The following is a 20,035-nucleotide window of genomic DNA, read 5'->3' as shown; positions in this document are numbered from 1 at the left end:
CACGCGCACAGGCACGCACACACACGCACGCACAGACACACACACACGCACAGACAGACACACACGCACAGACACACACACACGCAAAGGCACACACACACACGCAAAGGCACACACACGCACAGACAGACGCACGCACAGACAGACGCACGCACAGACAGACAGACGCACGCACAGACAGACAGACAGACAGACAGACAGACAGACGCACGCACAGACAGACAGACGCACGCACAGACAGACAGACGCACGCACAGACAGACGCACGCACAGACACACGCACGCACAGACACACGCACAGACACACGCACGCACAGACACACGCACGCACAGACACACGCACGCACAGACACACGCACGCACAGACACACGCACGCACAGACACACGCACGCACAGACACACGCACGCACAGACACACGCACAGACACACGCACGCACAGACACACGCACGCACAGACACACGCACGCACAGACACACGCACGCACAGACACACGCACGCACAGACACACGCACGCACAGACACACGCACGCACAGACACACGCACGCACAGACACACGCACGCACAGACACACGCACGCACAGACGCACGCACAGACGCACGCACAGACACACGCACGCACAGACACACGCACGCACAGACACACGCACGCACAGACACACGCACGCACAGACACACGCACGCACAGACACACGCACGCACAGACACACGCACGCACAGACACACGCACAGACACACGCACAGACACACGCACGCACAGACACACGCACGCACAGACACACGCACGCACAGACACACGCACGCACAGACACACGCACGCACAGACACACGCACGCACAGACACACGCACGCACAGACACACGCACGCACAGACACACGCACGCACAGACACACGCACGCACAGACACACGCACGCACAGACACACGCACGCGCACAGACACACGCACGCACAGACACGCACGCACAGACACGCACGCACAGACACGCACGCACAGACACGCACGCACAGACACGCACGCACAGACACGCACGCACAGACACGCACGCACAGACACACACGCACAGACACACACGCACAGACACACACGCACAGACACACACGCACAGACACACACGCACAGACACACACGCACAGGCACACACGCACACGCAAAGGCACACACGCACAGACACACGCACGCACACACGCACAGACACACGCACAGACAGACACACACGCACAGACACGCACAGACACGCACACGCACAGACACACGCACAGACACGCGCATGCACGCACACATGCACGCGCATGCACGCACATGCACACATGCACGCACACATGCACGCACATGCACGCACATGCACACACACATGCACGCACACATGCACGCACATGCACGCACATGCACACACACATGCACGCACACATGCACGCACATGCACACAGACACACGCGCAGGTACACACACGGACACACGCGCAGGTACACACACGGACGGACACACACACAGACAAAAGAAATGGAAGAGCAGTAGGGAAACTAACCTGAATATTGGGCAACTGAGCTGGAAACCCATAGTGGTTGAAGGTTCAAATTAGTCTTGACTCGTAGGTGATTACCAACCAAGCAATAATCCAAAACATGGAGGTGAAAACAATAAACAGGAAGTTTAGTAGGGACCTACCTGGGGGGCACGAGGACACTCTAAAAACCCTATCCAAGGCACCTGAAATACTGTAGAGCGTCTTGCAAAGGTGTCCGCCAATGGTTCCAATTCACCAAAGTAGAAAACAAGGAAGATCCACAGCAGTCCAAAAAGGCGATCCGAGGTCAGTTGAAGAGGTGAGTACAAACGTGTATCCAAGCGGTCCGTTAGCAAGCCGAGGTCGAGCTGGGTAAAGCTTATAAATGTAGAGCCAAGGCAGCCAGCAACCTGCTGTGCAGACCTATGTTACAGCTGGAAACCAGAGCACAGCCCGTAAGCAGGTTGACGTTGAGAAAAGGCAGGAAGCCCGTTATTAAACAGGCATCACAAAGTTAGAGAGAAGACAGTGCAGAAGTCAAGGTCCGCTCACCGTAGTTCGCGCCAAAGGGGAAGGAAGGAAGGAAGGAGAGGAGGCAAAGATCCTCTCGTATCCGCAGAAAACTATTCCCAAAAATATCGGAAATCAAGTAGGGCAGCGAGCAAGTTACAAAACAACTTTGATCAGAAGAACGGGATGCCGGAAGAGGTATACCTTTATGGAAAGGATGGAACATTCCCTTGCGGCATTCCCTTGCGTCGGGGTAACCATGGCAATCTAAGGGGTTCCCCGACGCAAACTCGGCCGTCTGCATGGCGCTGTTGCAAGTGCCACGGAAGACGCCAATCTCGTAGCAGCGATACAGTGCGTTGCAACCCTCGTCCATGCCTTTTCTTTCTACCATGGCAAACCGTAACCATACCCTCCCCCAAAGCACCAGAAACCCTGCGGGAGGAGACGAACCTAGCCAATAGCAGCAGCACATGAGCATCGTCCGACTGTACCCACGATTTGACTTCCAGGCCATAACACTTCCAGTAGATGTAGTAGTACCATGTACCCCTAGACACCTTAGTGTCAAGTATATCCCACACCTCAAACTCTTCAGAACCGCCCACTACAAGAGGGGCTGGAGGATTAAGAACTCTAGTGTTGGATAGATAGAGCTTCAAAAGGGAAACATGGAAGACCGGGTGGATACGCCAATGATCGGGGCGAACCAAGCGGACCACAACCGGGTTCAAAACCTGAGAAACAACATAAGGACCGACAAAACGGGGCAGCCGTTTCTTTTTACTGGACAACCTCAGATTTATTGTTGATAGCCATACCCTAGAACCAACTGCATACAAGGGAGCCGCGACGCGGTGGGCATCTGCATTTTTCTTTGAGCGCTTCTGTGCAAGCGTGAACTGTTCTCTAACTCTGATATGTAATGAAGTCCGATCAAGGATACAATCAGCAGCTGCTGGACTATCCGTTCGGAGAGATGGATCCAGAGGAATCTGGGATGCTGGCCATATAGAGCATAAAATGGTGAAGACTGGGTGGCAGAATGCTGGAAGTTATTGTAGGCACATCCTGCCGTGGACAAGACAGAGCCAATTGTCCTGGTGCTGAAAACAAAGACAATGGAGATACTGTTCGATGATGGCATTTAATCGCTCTGTGTATTCGTCGGTTTGCGGATGGTAAGCTCTAGAATACCAGTCATCGATACAGAGTGATGCTGTCAATGCTGACCAAAAATGAGGGGCTCCCAGTTTACTTCTATCGGACACAATGATAGAGGGCAATCCAAAGTGCCAAAACACATGCTTGGAAAACTGCTATGCCAATACAGGGGCTGAAGGAATCCCTTGACAAGGAACAAATTCCACCATCTTGATGAAATAGTCGATGACAGACCATACAGTGTCGAAACCCTGCACAGGAGGGAGTTCCATGATGAAATCCATGGAAATCATATACCAGGGCCTATATTGGATAAAGAGATTCTGCAGAACGCCCACTGGTCTGGTACATCGACTCTTACATTGAATCCGAATAGACTAAGTGGATATATAATCAATGATATCACACATCATGGAGGGCCAACAGCACCACCTTTTTAGTAGTTCCACAGTTTTCTTCTTCTTGCCTGGATGTACCGCAACCAGTAAATTATGACACCACTGGAGCGCACCCCTCCTAGACTGTTCAGTAGGGATATAGATCTTCCCTTGAGTATAAGGGAGTCCATTGATGATGTGGGCATTAAGCTCTGCAGTGCATTAAGCTCAGCAGTGCAGCCACAGGCCACCCGTTGAGGCAGCAGGTATTGTTGGTTTTCAGTAGACATGGAACAAGGGTCCCCAATGCGAGAGAGAGCATCCACTTTGGAATATTGGGTGGCTGGATGGTAGGTGATAATAAAATCAAAAGGGGGGAAAAAAAGAATGCCAACAAGCTTGACGAGAAGACAAGCATTTCAATGTCTTAAGTGCCAACAGGTTGCAATGATCAGTGTACACTTTGATAGTATGCTGTGCCCCCTGCAGATGGTGCCACCATTTCACAAAGGCAGCTTTAATGACCAGCAGCTCACGCTCCATGATGGTGTAATTCCTCGCAGCGTTGGTCAGTTTCCGGTCTCGGGGCACATCTAAGAAAGGACTGCGCCAACAGCAACACCCGAGGCGTCAGCCTCGACCACGAACAGTTGTAGAGTATTGGGGTGCTGCAACACCGGAGCAGTCGTAAAAGCGCATTTGAGGGTATCGAATGCCTGTTGGGCAGCCGGAGTCCAATGAAAGAGAGAGGTCAAAGGAGAAGCAATGGCGGAAAAAAGAATGAACAAACCGTCTGTAAAAGTTAGCAAAACCCAAAAAGGACTGTAATGATTTGAATGCCGGACGGACGGAGGAGAGGGAAGGAAGGAAGATCCCTTTTTCAGGCCCTGCACCAGATGTGGGCTACGGAGCGTGTTTGTAGAGGACAAACCCCTTCAGTGCCTCTACTGTCTTCACCCTGACCACAAGGAAGGAGAGTGTGAGAACTGCCTCGGCTTCTCCAAGAAAAAGATGAAGGATTGACACAGTAGACTGGTGGAGTGGCTAAATGGCAACCCCTCTGCCCCGTGCCCCAAGCAGGGTCATGCCTCACCCAGGACCGGCTGTTCCAAGGATCAGGCTTCTAAGTCCTTTGAGGGCGCCCCATCCGTGGCCAAGCACCGCAAGTCCAGTTCCATCAGGGTCCCCGCGATGGACAGGGCGCAATCAAAATCATTATCCGTCTCCATCAACAGCCAGCGATCAAGCTGCTTCTCGAAAAGGAAATCGTCTAACCCGGCTAAGCTGTGGGAGAATCCTGAGAAGCCAAGGACAGAGGAAAAGGCGGCCGACCTGGCCAAGAAGGCCCAGGCGGCTCAGGAGATGTCTTCGTCGACGATTGAGCTGGTGGCGGCTGCTCTCAAAGGCGAAAGGGGCTGACCCTGTGAAGCTAACTCCCACAGTGCCCAAGATGTCCCTGCCTCTGAGGCGGGAAGCCTCAACTGTGACTGTAGCAATGCCTGCTGGCACGCCCGAGAAGAGGATGCTGGCTCTGAGCCCGGCTCTGACCTATGAAGGTGCTAAAAAGGAGGGGGGGGTTACGGAACTCCCAAGCCAGCCCCAGGCCGTGCCCCAGCCCATGGAAGTTTCGTCCACAGACGACGTGGACCTGGAATCCCTACACACGGTCCACGAGGATGTGGATGTGGACAACGATGGCGACGACGGTGTGGGGCCTAGTGTTCCGATCACGTCAGCTCAACCGAGGGTGTCAGAAATCCAGAAAAGGACGCTGCAGGCCGTTTCCTGCTGCCCCTGATTAGCCTCCGGCTGAGAGCAAGCGCCATTCGACACCCCCGTTTCAGCCTCCACATCCGTGTCATCGCCAGACTCTGTGGTGTCGGCGACCCCTGGATAGTGAGGGGAAGAAGTTGGACACCATGGGAAGGACACTGCCGCGTCAACCATCAAGACAGTCAATACACTGGCGATCCTGGCCAGGTACAACAGGGAGCTGTGGTATGAGACTTCTTGACGTCACTGGACCTGGAGGACATCTACTTACTACGCTTTGTAGTGCAGGGACAGAACTACCAGTTCAAGGCCTTCCCCCTTTGGCCCAAAATCAGCCCCCAGGGTGTTCACGAAGTGCCTGGCACTGGTGGTGACCCATCTGCATCTGCAGGGGGATACACGTGTACCCGTACCTGGACGACTGGCTCATTCGGGCCTGTTCACGAGAGTAGGCCGTCGGACACACGGAGACGACCGACCGTCCAGATGTTGATGGACCTGGAATTCTCCATCCATTATCCGAAGTGCTGCTTAACAACATCGCAAAACGTGCTATTCCTAGCAGCCAGACACAATACAGTCTCCTGCCTAGCGTCACTCTCGCAGGAGAGGGTAGCGGCTACTCTGGGGAAAGTGCAACAGCTGTTTTCACTGAAGACCACCACGATGCAGGCCATCAAGTCACTTCTCGGCATGTCATTTTCTTGCATTTATCTTATCCAACTTTGCAGGTTACGGATGCAACGTCTTCAGGAGTTCCTGGATGCTCGCTGGATTCAGGTGTCCGGAAGCTTCGCTGACAAGATCCCGCTCGACGAGGTGTTCCGTTGGGCGATACAGGGGTGGGGTGTCCACTCCGGGGCACAGGGTTTCAACGCCCCCCATACCAGGTGACGGTCACTATGGACGCTTCCCTGGAAGGCTGGGGAGCGCACACTAGACGTCTGCACGCCAGAGGCCTGTGGCAGACTTAGGAGAAGGATCTTAACATCAATATCCTGGAGCTGCGAGCATTGTTCTGGGCCCTGAAGTTATTCCTTCTGTCTCTGAAGGGCAAGATGGTGAGGATCTTCACGGACAACACCACCACAATGTTCTACATGAAGCAGCAGGTGGTGTTAAGCAACATGGTATGCAATACCCTTTGGGTGCACTACAATAACCCTGACCTCCTGGCAATAGGGACCCAACATTTGGTATAAGTCTGACCTACACAGGTTGGTAGTGTGACTGAGCTGCCAGGCTTGTCTCAAGAGGGGTCGATGTGAGCAGTAATGTTGTGACACCGCTTCACAATAGCAGTTATTCAAATAAACACTCAAGGTTTCTTGATAAAACAATTAATTTATTTCACAGTCATTTGTATAAGCCTTTGTTAGCAAGATTTTATGCAATACCCTTTGGATGCACTACAACAACCCTGACCTCCTGGCAATAGAAACCCAACCTTTGGTTGCACTACACAGGTTTGTAGCGTGTGGAGCAGCCAGGCTTCTCTCAAGAGTAGTCATTGTGCGCTGTAGGGAAGTTACATAGAGATTCACAGTGACAAGTATTCAAATAAACTCTTGCACACAAGGTTTCTTGATAAAACAATTATTAATTTATCAGTCAGTTAGAATAAGCCTTCTTCAGAAGGAAGCAATATAAAACACCACACAAATATACTTCAAAAATACACACTCTTAGTTATTTAAATCAGCAAATACCCATTTGGGATGGCACACAGGCACTACCTACACCCTCAGGTGACTTCAATAGCTAGGGTGCTGTTGACATTAATATATCACTGTTGCTTTTATAATATTCTTAGAAGTAGTAGAAGAGTTCAGAATAAAACAAGTATTCATTAGGTAAGTACTTTCAATACAAACCCCAAATGCAAAGTCAGTTAACCCTTTCCTGAAAGGAAGGCAAAACACATTAGCGGAAGAGAGAAGTCATTCAGGGAGCCTAAGCCGACCAATAAGTTGGCAAAAGTTAAGGGGAACTGAAGCACCTCTTGCAGATAAGTAGAAAGTATTTTCAAATGTTTAAGAAGTCTTGGTAGAATAGAAGAAAATCAAAGTAGGGACAAAAGCTGATTAGGCTTCTGACGTAAAGAAGCTGACAGCAACTCTACACATGCAACTAAGCAAGTCTCCAACGAGAACAAGTGGCTACACAACAAGAGGTAAGTTCTCTTAGACTTTACAGTACCTTTAGGTTGAAGAAAAAGTGCAGTAAATGACTTCTGTTCCTGTGCAGCTCTGGAGATCTCACTGTTCCTGGGCCTCAGTCGTGGGGACAAGAGGGAGGATTTCTGGGGACTCCTGCACTGCAATGGGACGGTCACCGCTCGCAACGGCAAACTTCAAACCAGTGACTGTGCAGTGTTTCAGCTCCTTGCGTCTGCTGCAAATAGCAACACTGTGGTTCCTGGCTTTCGAGATGGGCTTTCCTTGCGTCTGGGGTCCCGCACTCTGTTGAGGGGGCTTAGGCTTGGTCATCCTGCTTCGTGGGTGTCCGGAGGATCGTCCTGTAGCTCTTGGCCAGCTTAAAAGCATTGCACACAAACTGGTTTTCCTCTCCCTGGCTATCCGGTTCCAGCAGCGACTGTAGTGGATACTCGACCAGTTTTGAGAGGATGTCCAGGTGGCTTACTTTGGAGTTGATTGGTCCCAACAACTCAAAGGGAGAAGTCGTCCTTGCGCAGCTTCTCCGTCGATACGGATTTGGAGTTTCAGCACAGCAGCAGGGCTTCACCGGGCAAACCAACGGTCCAGGAGTAGCAGCCGGCGTCTTCAAGTTCTTATTTGGATTCCTTCGTCCAGTGGTCGACTCTGCCTTCCAAACCAAAAAACCTCGCCTTTTATGCAGCTTGCTCCCATTCATTCGAGCCTAGCTGTCAGTCACCCAGGAGGGTGGATGTCCTTGCCAGACAGCCAGTCGGCCAATCACCTAAGAGCGCATTCCTGTGTCACAGGAGACTAATCACAGGGAGTTTTGGGTGCCGCCCTCGCTTCGTGCCCCCGCCAGAAACCTTGGAGCCAGAGGCGGTTTCACTCGTGAAGCCCGCCAAAAACAAAATGAAAAGGGACCAAACCTAGTTTGGCGCGCAGAGTAAATCTCAAGAAGGACCTTTCCACAAAGAAATGGCGAAAAAAGACCACCAGCCCATTTTGCCAAAAATTTCACTCATGGGTGCTTTACCGTGGCTGCGGACGTAGCCTGCGGTAAAATCCCATAATGGTAGTAAAAAGTAAACCACTGCCACCAGTCATTCAGTGAGGAAATGGTAACATAAAAATGTTACATGAAAAGCTAGACAAAGGGGAGGTACTAAGTAACCCCTCTATCATCCTATTGTAAGATAGTGTGAGTTGGGTCTAGAAAGTTACAAATGTAAGTAAAGTCAATTTCACTTTACTGCTCTGGGAAACAGTAGTTTAGCCAAGAGAAGGTATTTAAACATTTGGGAAATCTGAAAGGTTTCCCTGTGTCACTGCACTGAAGGTACTGTGTGACACAATGTAAAATATGATGCCTATCATATTTGATAGTCAGACTTTGTTTGTCAGACTCCGCAACCAAAATGAAACCCACACAGAAAACGCATAGAATGTATAAGTTCAAAGTTGAGCAAAAGAGCTGGGGTTCTCTAAGGTGGGAGGAATTTAGCATTAAACTGAAAGTTCTCCCTAACAGCCTTCTTCAGAAGGGAGCAATATATGTAACACTTAAAATACACTTCAAAACACAGTTTCTCTAAATTAGATGATACGCATTGGGGATGGCACACAGACCCTTCCTACACCCTCAGGTGACTTAAATAGCTAGAACACTGTGGACATTGATTTATCATTAGTACATTTAGAGCAATATTGAGTTTGGTGTAAAAGATAGAATAGAGGAATAAAACAAAGGTTAACAAATAATTCATAAACAGGTAAGTACTTTTAACACCTTCCTGGGTGCAGAGTAAATTGACCATTTTCTGGGGGAAAGGCCAAAGCACAAAGTCAGGGGTAAAGAGGAATCTCTAAGGGACCCAGGACAGCCAATGTTAATTGCACAATGTCTAGGAGAGCTGAAGATCTTCTTTGCAGGTAGGAAAAAAGTATTTCACAAAGTTTTTTAATGAAATGTTTGTTGAAAAATAGAACACTTGAAGGGCCACAAGCTGGGAGGATTGTGAGGGACAAAGCTTAGAAACTGCAAATTAACCAAGACAGGTCTCAACTGTGAGCAAGTAAGGCTACACAGCAAGAGGTAAGTTCTCTTAGACTTTACAGTACCTCTGGTTAGAAGAAATGGTTCCAGCTGGCTTCTGTTCCTGTACAGCTCTGCAGATCCTGATGTTCCTGAGCCTCAGTCGTGAGGACAAGAGGGAGGACGTCTGGGGACTCCTGCTCTGCAATGGGAAGGTCAGCGGCAGAAATGGGCAAACTTCAATTCAGCGGTTCTTCAGTGTTTCAGCTCCTCGCGTCTGACAGCAAATAGCAACACTGAGGTTCTCTGATACCACTTCAGTATTTCCTTGCTCCTGGGGTCCAGCACTTTGAAGTGGCTCAGGCTTGCAGTCCTGCTCCAGGCAAGTCCGGAGGATCTTCCTGGCACTCGGGTCCATCTTAAAAGCAACGCACACAATCTGATGATCCTCTCCCTGGCACTTCGGTTCCAGCAGCAGTGGAAATAGAACTAGCTTCGAGAGGATGTCCGAACGGGCTTACTTCAGAGTTGATTAGTCCAACCAACTCAAAGGAAGAAGTCTTCTTTGCAGGGCTTCTCTAGTCGAGGCGATTTCAGAGCCTCAGCACAGCAGCAGGGCTTTACCGGGTAAACCAACGGTCCAGGAGTTGCAGCAGGCGTCTCTTCCAAGTTCTTCGTCGGATTCCTTGGTCCAGTGGTCGACTCTGCCTTCCAAGCCAAAAAGCTTTGCCTTTTATGCAGGTTTCTCCCATTCATTCCAGCCTAGCTGTCCATCACACAGCAGGGCAGCTGTCCTTGTCCGACAGTCAGCCAGCCAATCACCTTTGGGTGCATTCGTAACCTAGGGGATTAATCACTGGAAATTCCGGGCACTTCCCTCACTTCCTGCCCCTGCCAGACATACTGGAGCCAGAGGCGGGCTTCACTCGTGAATCCCACCAAAGACAAAATGAACAAAGTGACCAAACCTGGTTTGGCGGCAGAGGAAATCTCAAGAAGGACCTTTCTGACAAGATAAGGTGAAAAAAGAAGACCAGGGCCATTTTGACAAAATGGGCACCCATGGGTGCTCTACTGTGGCTGCGAAGGCAGCCCGCGGTAAAAACAGACAATGGTAATAAAAAAGTAAACCACTGCCACCAGCCATTAATTGTAAAAAGGGTAACATAACAATGTTACATGAGAGACTAGACAAAGGGGATACTAAGTAACCCCTCCAGCACCCTATGCTAAGATAGTGTGTGCTGGGTCTAGAAAGTTACAAAATGTAAGTAAAGTCAATTTCACTTTACTGCTCCGGGAAACAGTAGTTTATCCCAGAGAAGGTATTTAAATCTTTGGGAAATCTAAGAGACTTCCCTGTGCCACTGCACTGAAGGTGCTGTGTGTCACAATGTAAAGATGATGCCTATGGAGTTTGTCAGACTCCAAAGTCAAAAGAACCACAGATTATAAATGACATTAAGACTTTTTTTGAATGAATTTTTAAAGTCCAGCAAAAAGAGCTGGGGGTCTCTAAGTTAGAAGGGAATTGGTAAAATTCTGAGAATTCTCCCTAACATGGGGGCACTCGCACTCGATCGCCAGCACTCTCCAAAGAGGCACAGGACGTGTCACTGGGCTGTCGGACAAGCAATGTTCCTCGTCCCCTTTCACCTGGCTGGAGTCAAGAACCCCATCGCTGACTCTCTCAGCAGGGAGTTACGCTCCGGCCACGAACTTCAGCAGGAACGCATCTTCATGAAGTGGGGCAGTCCCCAGATCGATCTGTTTGCGACAGCGGCGAACTCCAAATGCCAGAAGTTTGCCAGCAGATTCCACAAACCGAGGAGCATGGGGGAGGCGTGCTTCAACATACTAAAACTGGAACCTTAAGATAACACAGTAGTAAAGTAACACTCCTGCCACCTATATACTATCAAGCAGATATTAACATTTATCAACTTCGCAAACAGAACGCATGACATCATCTCTGAAGTTATGCCAAAAACGGACAATGTCAACAGTTTTTATTTTGGAATGCCTGACTACCTTATCAAAAAACTGCAACGGATCCAGAAAGCAGAATCAAGACTCTTCACATCCAGCAATAGAGAACACATCACACCAGCACTAAGATCACTGCACTGGCTACCAGTCCAGAAAAGGACACATTTCAAAACACTTTGCTATAATAGCACTTCATCACCAAGGAGCAGAATTCCTACATAATAAATCTCCATCTAAAGACAAAGAAGAACCCTGAGGTCTAGCAATGACATATGTCTTGGGCCACAAACAATATTTCAAAATAAATATGGCGAATCAGCCTTTTCAAACATCTCAAGGAACATCTGGAACTCCCTCCCCAATGGAACAGGCACAATAGAGGAACACCAGACCTTCAGAAAAGTACAATAAACATGGCTCTTTGATTTACTGACCTAACTTACCAAACCAATGCCCATGGGCAAAGAGAAGTGTGTACTTCTAATGCCAAAGTGCAGCATGAAGTACCAATTCTTGGCTCTGGTCATGTGGATGCAACAGATTGATCTACAATTGAAAGAGGGATAAAAATATCAACCACCACATTCAGGGTTTCAGTTTACTCAAAAGACATGTGATGATGATTTAACCATATGCCTTGAGGATCACTCCCTTCTCCCCCCACAAACCCTACTAGAACTCTCCATACTACAAACACATCACCCACAAACCAAATATGCCACCCACTCACGGCAACAATAAATGGTATATTAGTAATGTTTTGTAACTAACAAAGCATTGCACACATTTACTGGAGTGTTTTGCAAGTTGGCCAGAATGGTTGATGCCATAAAATTATTTATGGCCACATGTTTGTTAAAATGAAAGCGGGTTCTTAATGAATAATCGATACATGTTAAATTCCCTGGGCGTGTCCCCTATGTACAGTTGCTGCTCAGCTAGGTTTGTTTTGCAAATACCTTAATAAATGCATACATATGTGAAGCAACAGTTTTCTGAGGGGCCGTACTGAGGCACCCCTCCACTATTATTATCCAAGGTGCCTGTATGATATACACGTTGCATTTAAACAGACTTTTTATTCCAACCTGGTTCATGTTCATTTTTGTCAGTGCAACCTGCTAATGTTAGTGCTTGTGTTTCATTATTGATTTTTTCTTAGTTGTATCCTTATTCTTGTTCCTAGGATTTAAAATGCCCTGCATGATGATCTGTTTTAAAGTGAGAAAGGCCAAGGCCTGTGATTAAGCAACAATGTGACGTGGACAGAACAAATTCTCAGTGGCCATTCCAGCTGCAAGTATGGAACCTTTAAGAAAGGCACCAAGATTTTATCAGTGTGACTGGCAGTGCAAGCAAAGCATGGAGGTTTGTGTTTTGGACTACAATTCCTATGAGCCCCAGCCATCCTAGTCAATAGTTGGTAATCATGGGAGTTGTTGTGCAAAACATCTGGAGAGGCAAAGGTTGTAGAATGCTCCATATAGGTTACCATTAGAAGTCCTGGCGATATGTTTAGGGCAAATTTCACCTCTCTCCACAGTGGTAGAGCTAGTCGATCTTGCTTGCCACTTCCTCCTTGAAGCAGGAACGTCCTTTCCCCAATAACTGAGCCACAGTGGTGTGGCTCTGAATGCTACAGCTGCTAAGATCTTGACACATTGTACCGCGTCTCTGGATTTTACAAAATTAAATATGCAGGTGTCATATTTGTCATGACACACATAGGGCTGGATTCACAAAGTGTGTTTCAATGGGTGCAGCCATTGTGAATCAAGCTCATAATGGCATGGTGTAGGTGGCGCTAGCTCCAGCCTCCGCCAACAGCTATATGCTGATGTCAGGCAAGGACCCTTGTACTGGTTTTGAGCATGTCTCTATTTCGTGAACAAAAGCGTAATTTACCTCAGTAGGGCCGGCACTCCCTCCTTGAAGATAATGTTATACCAACTTCAGCAGAACAAATACCAAAGGGTGGTGGCAAAATATGAAATCAAAGTGCCTGCTTTCATTCATCCTGTTGTTAATTTGATGCCAGGGATGTTATCATTAACACAATATTGTATTTTCATTCCTAAGAGGCGTATATTCATATCCTTTGTTTTGCATTTCAATTGCGACATGAGATACCCTCCGTAGTGCAGGTCCGCAATATTAGCAGGTGACTCTATGACGTGTATGTGATTGCGATTGAGCATAGCGAGCGAGCCCAAACTAACGAAAATGGGTTGGGGGGGCCTGGTAGACTATTCCTCCCCCAGAGTAAATGTTTTGAATAATGGGTTAAAATGGTGCACACTTTCTGGGAAAATATGGGTAAAAGGCCAACAATGTGGGTAGCAGGCCAAAAATCTGTTTTGTAGGATGTAGGGTAAATCATGAAAAAAGTTCAATGGATGCAAGTCACCAAAATTGCACAGGGTATTTCCCAATCCATTAACCAGTCAGTCCCTGCAATATATGCTAGTATAAAAAACATTTGTTTGCTGGCTGTGCCCATACATTTCCATGCAGGCTTCACCAACATATGCTAGTATTCCCATATAAGGCCATACTTATGTTCGCTTTAAGACGTTTTTCTATAGTATCATTACTGGCACTGCTCACAAAACGGACTCTGCCATTGTTTGCCAGTACTCCTATGTAAATACATACTCCCGTTGGTTTGGCCATTAAAAGTGACAGGAAAAACCTTTCCAAACTGGTTCCAAAGCAAGCCAGTCTAGAGCCCTAAGAATACTCATCTTGCTTGATTCATCATAGATGCTCATTTAATAAAAAGTCATGGAAATTATACCAGCACGACACGTAGACAATGCTTCAAGCAGTCTGTAGCAGAAACTCCAAAGACTTTTGGTCCATAATCAAAAGTACATCATCAACAGACACAGCCATTCAAAATGGTATCAGCGAGGAAAAGTGGCTGTCGTACTACACTAACCTGTTCAAACAGCAATCTCCCAGTGAACCTGAAGCGGCAAGCCATGCCCCATGTGACTGGACTATAACATAAAACAAAACACTCATTTTGTAAAAGATAAATCTGCTGAAAAACTCGAGCCCCGGGTCCTGACGGAATCTCCAACATTCACCTAAAAGAGGAACCCCGTTGGTTGGGCAGCACTAATCACAGAGATCTTCAACAGATGCCTCGCCACAAGAAACATCCCTGGATCATGGAAAACGGCCAATATTGTCCCAATTTACAGAAAGTGACCAAAGAACGACCCAAAAAACTACAGACCAATAGCTTTACTTGATGTTATAGGTAAGCTATTTGGGGCCCTGATTTTGGACGATTTCCAGGATTGGCAGAAGGAGGCAAAAACAGCAGATCCGTACCAATCGTGCTTTGAAAAGAACCTCAGCACTTCTATCAACATTATGCTGATCAGCATCCTAAAGGCGAGAGTGATGGAAGACCATCCCCATAGACCTGGCCCAGGCATTCGACCGCGTGAACAGAAAAAAACTTTGGGATAAACTAGAAAAATCGAGATGCCCACTTTGCATCATGGAACCAATTAAAGCATTGTATAGCGATAATGAGAGTGCGACTAAACGCAGCAGGCCAGCTGGCAAATCCAATAAAGACAGCCACAGGGGTCAAGCAAGGTTGCCCTTTGGCCCCAGCGCTGTACAAAGCTTACATGGCCAACATCGTGGGCACTGAAAACGATACCCGTTCCTTTCCCCCAACAATAGGGGAGGCCAAGGTCACAAGACTCCTCTAAGCGGGCGACATCATTCTTTTGGACCAAACGGCTATTGGCCTTAAGCGCCAACTAGACATTCTTTCAGCCTACCTAAAGTAAAATGATCTTGACCTTAACACAAACAAAACCAAGATCATGATCATCGATAAATCAAAAAAGCAACAAGAAAGTCACACTGGTTCATAAACTCGGAGGAATTGGCAATGTTGGAAAGCTTCACCTATCTGAGAGTCAAAATCTCCCAAAGTAGAATCGAATTTACCATGCAGGAGCATCTTTTTGCATGGACAAAAACACACTAGCAGCCCAAGCCTCGACTTTAGAAAGAAAGTTTGGCAAATGTTCACTCTTACCAGTAATAAACTTCTTCAAAACGAAAGCAACACCAGCAATAACATACGGCGCATAGGCGATGCCACAACTCCCGCCCACACTGTGGGTAAAACTCGAAGGCCTATTTTGGCGAAACGTACTAAAACTTCCAACCTCGACTCCCATGGCAGTAATTAGACGGGAATTGTGCCTGTCATCAATGAAGTCTGTGGTCGAGAGGAACAGCATACTTTTTCTGGGGAAAATACTGAGAAAACCTTGATCAATAATTCTTGACAACATCCATTAAGAAATGACGAATGGGAAAAACAGGATGATGACTGGTTGGTTTAAAAGCCAACGTGACCAAGTGTAAAAAAAATCGGATGCTCGCTATGGGATCTTGAATGAATCCCTGACAAAGTTGAAGAGAAATTGAAAATCTGGGATTGGATCGTAACGCAAGAAAAAGCAAGTGAGAACACATCCTCAGCCCACCTTACACTCGACACGCAAAAGGTGGACGAGGTTAGAAAGTAAGTTCCCAGACAAATCACTCTGAACAACTTTCTTACGAGCCCGTCTAAACGTTCTAAAGACAAACTAAATCCTATTCTTCCGGAAACAATCTAAGCATAACATCTGTCGCCACTGTACGTCCACAAAGAACATCAAGACAGTGCGACACCTTCTCTTACTTTGCCATGGAACAGCAATACTCAGATCCGCCTACCTCCGACCACACGGACTCAAACATCTTACACTAACGAAGAAGACTGGTGGAATTGGATGATGAGCGGAGACTACATCCTTGACCATAGCATTAGCAAATTCCTCCAGAGCTTGGACCTAGATGGAAAGGCTATAGCCTCAGTTCTACAGGAAGAAAACATAGAAGACTAATCACGGAGCAAAAATCACGACACTGCTGTCACTGCATTTGTAAAAATTGTCTAACCACAATTAAACACAAAAAAAGTCCTGCTACTGTGAAGAATATACAGGCTGCTACGCCAAAACATCAGTCTAGCGAGGTAACACTAATTATCATGCTTGCTTTTTTAAAGATTCAGAGTAATAAATGTCATGCCACAATAAGCAATGGCTAGACTGCACCAAAATGCCAGTCTAGCCAGGGAATGGCACACATAAACTTGCCTTTGCCCAAATATACCAGTAAAACATGCAAAGTCAATAAAGGATGTGGCAAAAATGCCCCAGTGATCCCCCAGTCTCACAGGGTCTTACACAATCGTGTATCCCCTTTAACCCATCAGTCATCAACACACTTACTGTGCCGATGCCGCATCGCCCAAACGTGGCCAAGGCAGATTTGGTACCCGGACCTTCTCAGCCTGTCGGCGTCGCCTCTGGTCAAACTGCTAGTAGTCCCGGATCTTCTCACCAGAGAAGGAGACATAATCCTGCATCACGACCCAGGATAGCTGAACCTGAGGCCTTGGCTCCTGCAGCCCTAGAGTTTAAAGGGTACGCGTTGCCAGAAGACTTTAGGGAGGTCCTTGCCAAGGCCAGAGCATTGGCAAGGTACGCGTTGCTGGACCTTGCTTGATCCCTTATGTTCTATGTGACATGCACAAAGAGTTTTCGGAAGACGTCTCAACTGTTCATGATCTTTGCTCCTGTTAACCATGGGATGGCCCTGTCGAAGGCTTCCATCTCAAGGTGGTTCTCCAGCTGCATCATGCACCGTCATCGGTTGGCGAACCAATGGCTGCCCGGGCGTCCGAGAGCCCACTCCACCAGAACGATTGTTGCGGTGGCATTCCTGGCTGGTGTGCCCCTGCTGGACATCTGCAGGGCTGCTACGTGGAGGTCTACGCACACCTTCACAGAGTTCTACTGCATCAAATAGGGATTCCAGAGTTGGCCAAGCAGTGCTATCTCCATTTTCTGTATGTGTAGCTGGTTGTAACAGCGCCTTGATGCCCACAGACTTAGTGCACATTATAAATGAAATAATTGTTTTTAAAAAAATGTTTTTTTTTAAATAAATACCGCTCTACCATTTGAACTTAGTTTCCACTGAAGATTTAAAAGTGCTTGAGAGTAACTCGCTGTCTTTTTTTTTTTTCTTCGACAGGTCCTGAAATACGAACAGTATTTGGACAATTTACTGGTTCAGTTTTTACTCAAGAAGGCACTAACGAACCAAAGGATTGGTCATTTTTTCTTCTGGCACTTAAAGTAAGTTGTGGTTGCAGTTCCATTCACTTTTTCATAATATTGATAATGACTACTTACATAGCAAACATTACATTATTATTATTTAGGGATGCTTCTTAAAATATTAAAAGTTGCTCATTTTATCAACCTGCGCCTGGTTACAGATTGAGTCTACACAGTCATAGATTCAAATGACACCTGCTGGTGTTTTTAGCAGGTTTTATGTGCAGTGTTCTAACATGCCACTGCATTGTTTTATGTTTATTTTTACTAATTACATTTCTTGGTGTTTTTGTTCCAACAATGAAAGCAATAATGCATTTGAACAAGTGGTTTTGTTTGTTGTTAATGCATACAAATCAAACTGTTCCCTTCTTATTGAACACAAATGTCACACTGCAAATATGTTTGACAGTTTGAGACATTTCTTGAAAGCATAGCTTGCATTTCATCAGACTAATCATGGTTTAGTGTGACTTATTTGGTTCATGATTCCATGCCTTCACTTTGTTTTAAGTTAATTGTGTTTCATACAGTAGTTAAAATATCAATAAGAATGTCTATGCCCACTGTAGATTTATTTGCTCTAGAACTGCTTTTTATTGGAAAATGTCATGTGACAGAATTGCATTGAAATCATTTGTTCTGCTACTGTAGATCAGAAATGCACAATAAAACTGTCAGCCAGAGGTTCGGCTTACTTTTGGAGTCCTATTGCCGAGCATGTGGGATGTACCTAAAGCACTTGAGCAGGCAGGTGGAAGCAATGGAGAAACTGATCAACCTCACAGACATTCTCAAACAGGAGAAGAAGGATGAAACGCAAAAGGTATATATGTATAATGAAACATGAATGCATCTGGCCAAACTACTATCATAATAACAGGAAGGTCCTGGTCCATTTATCCTTTTCTCTGACCCTGTGGCCAGTTTGGACTATCAACCCCCCCACCCACCCTCCTCACCTAGCTTAGGAGGGCAAAGCTTATGTGAAGAATTTACAAGTTGAGGTTTGACACTGTGAAGAGAACAACATGTTGGCAGATTTTTTTAATCAAGTTTAAGAAAGGTGAGCGTTCAAAACTAAATTTGCCAATTCCCCCAGTGACGCAGCAAGTACCACCTGTCAATTGAAAAGCTTGTTTTTTCCAAATATGACACTTATTTTATAAATCACCCTAAAGAATAGAGATTTCTCAATTGCCCTCTAAAATTAGTACTGAGTTATGTTCATGCGAGTCTGGTCTTCCAGGACCTACTGAGTCTCGTCATGTTGTGTTTTCTCGCTTGCCAAGCCCCATTTGAATTCAAAAGCACCTTTGACCGGTTTCTTTTACATCTTCTTACCTCCAGGCTGAACATGTTGTGTGATGTAATCTCTTCTCATAGCTTTTACCTGCCAAACCGCTCACCTTTTTGTTGCACTTTGCTGTACTTTGTGTCCTTCATATATTTATATATTGATGAGTCATGCGAAGTTGTTTGGGAAGCATTTAAAGTTGCCCTTTTTTATGCAAATCTGTTTTCCTAGAAAATGTGTGTATACTTGTGTATCTTTAACCGTGGCTAATGTGACCTTTTCTTAATTTGTGTATCTATAGAAATATTTCATGGAATCAGTGATCAAACATCAGCCACACCTTGCTCGCTCCTGGCAGCGCCATGTGCACCCATGGTACGCGCTAAGTACTATATGATCAAGCTTGGTGCTTCCTTGCGCGGCCTCTGCCCCTTCTCCCCTAGAATCTGACCACTCTTTTCCCCCTCCCCAGCTGAGCTGTGTCCCCTACTCACATCAAGGAACTTTACAATATACATCAGTATCCCAGACATCTTCTGCCAGCCACCTCCCGCGCCCTCCCCACCCCCTCTGCGATCCCTCTGCCAGGATCTACAGTGTTTGCTGTGCACTGCCAACTTTGATTCTGATTATCTGTGCTTCAGATGAAATAAATACAATCTTTGTGACAGGTTAAGATTAGAGTTCCTTCAGGGCTGGTAGTCTGTGGGGTGGGAAATCTGTGGGCAACTGTGCAGGAAGGACAGTCATTAGCAGTAAATATACCTTTTTGTTGGCAGCTGGGGGTTGCACATTGCTTGACACTCTGTAAATATACAACTACACGCATAATCAGTTGGGTGATGGAAGGTGCTAGGCACAGCAGTTAGCCCAACCTGTCTAATTGTAAACCCTGAGATAGCCGTGGCCCATTTCTTAGTATGCATTTCAAAGTAAACCTCTTAGTCCTTTTATGTCGAATTATCATCTTGTGTGTAATTCTCCCCACTTGGTGAGTCCCCCAGCACTTTT

At 46.8% G+C, this 20,035-nt stretch overlaps 1 protein-coding gene across 1 annotated transcript in view; it reads left to right on the top strand.

Moving 5' to 3' along the window:
- The window catches only part of PIK3CA (phosphatidylinositol-4,5-bisphosphate 3-kinase catalytic subunit alpha), a 1,010,697-nt gene that overhangs the window by 553,579 nt on the left and 437,083 nt on the right, over positions 1–20,035 (top strand). Inside the window, exons 12-13 of the mRNA XM_069618695.1 lie at positions 17,642–17,745; positions 18,382–18,553. Coding sequence (XP_069474796.1) covers positions 17,642–17,745; positions 18,382–18,553 — 276 coding nt within the window. The remainder of the gene's footprint in view (positions 1–17,641; positions 17,746–18,381; positions 18,554–20,035) is intronic.

The sequence above is a fragment of the Ambystoma mexicanum genome, chromosome 10 (assembly GCF_040938575.1).
Source record: "Ambystoma mexicanum isolate Mex_15411 chromosome 10, UKY_AmexF1_1, whole genome shotgun sequence".
NCBI lineage: Eukaryota > Metazoa > Chordata > Amphibia > Caudata > Ambystomatidae > Ambystoma > Ambystoma mexicanum.
Note: the sequence above shows the minus strand (reverse complement) of the source record. Positions and strands in the feature narration are given on the sequence as shown.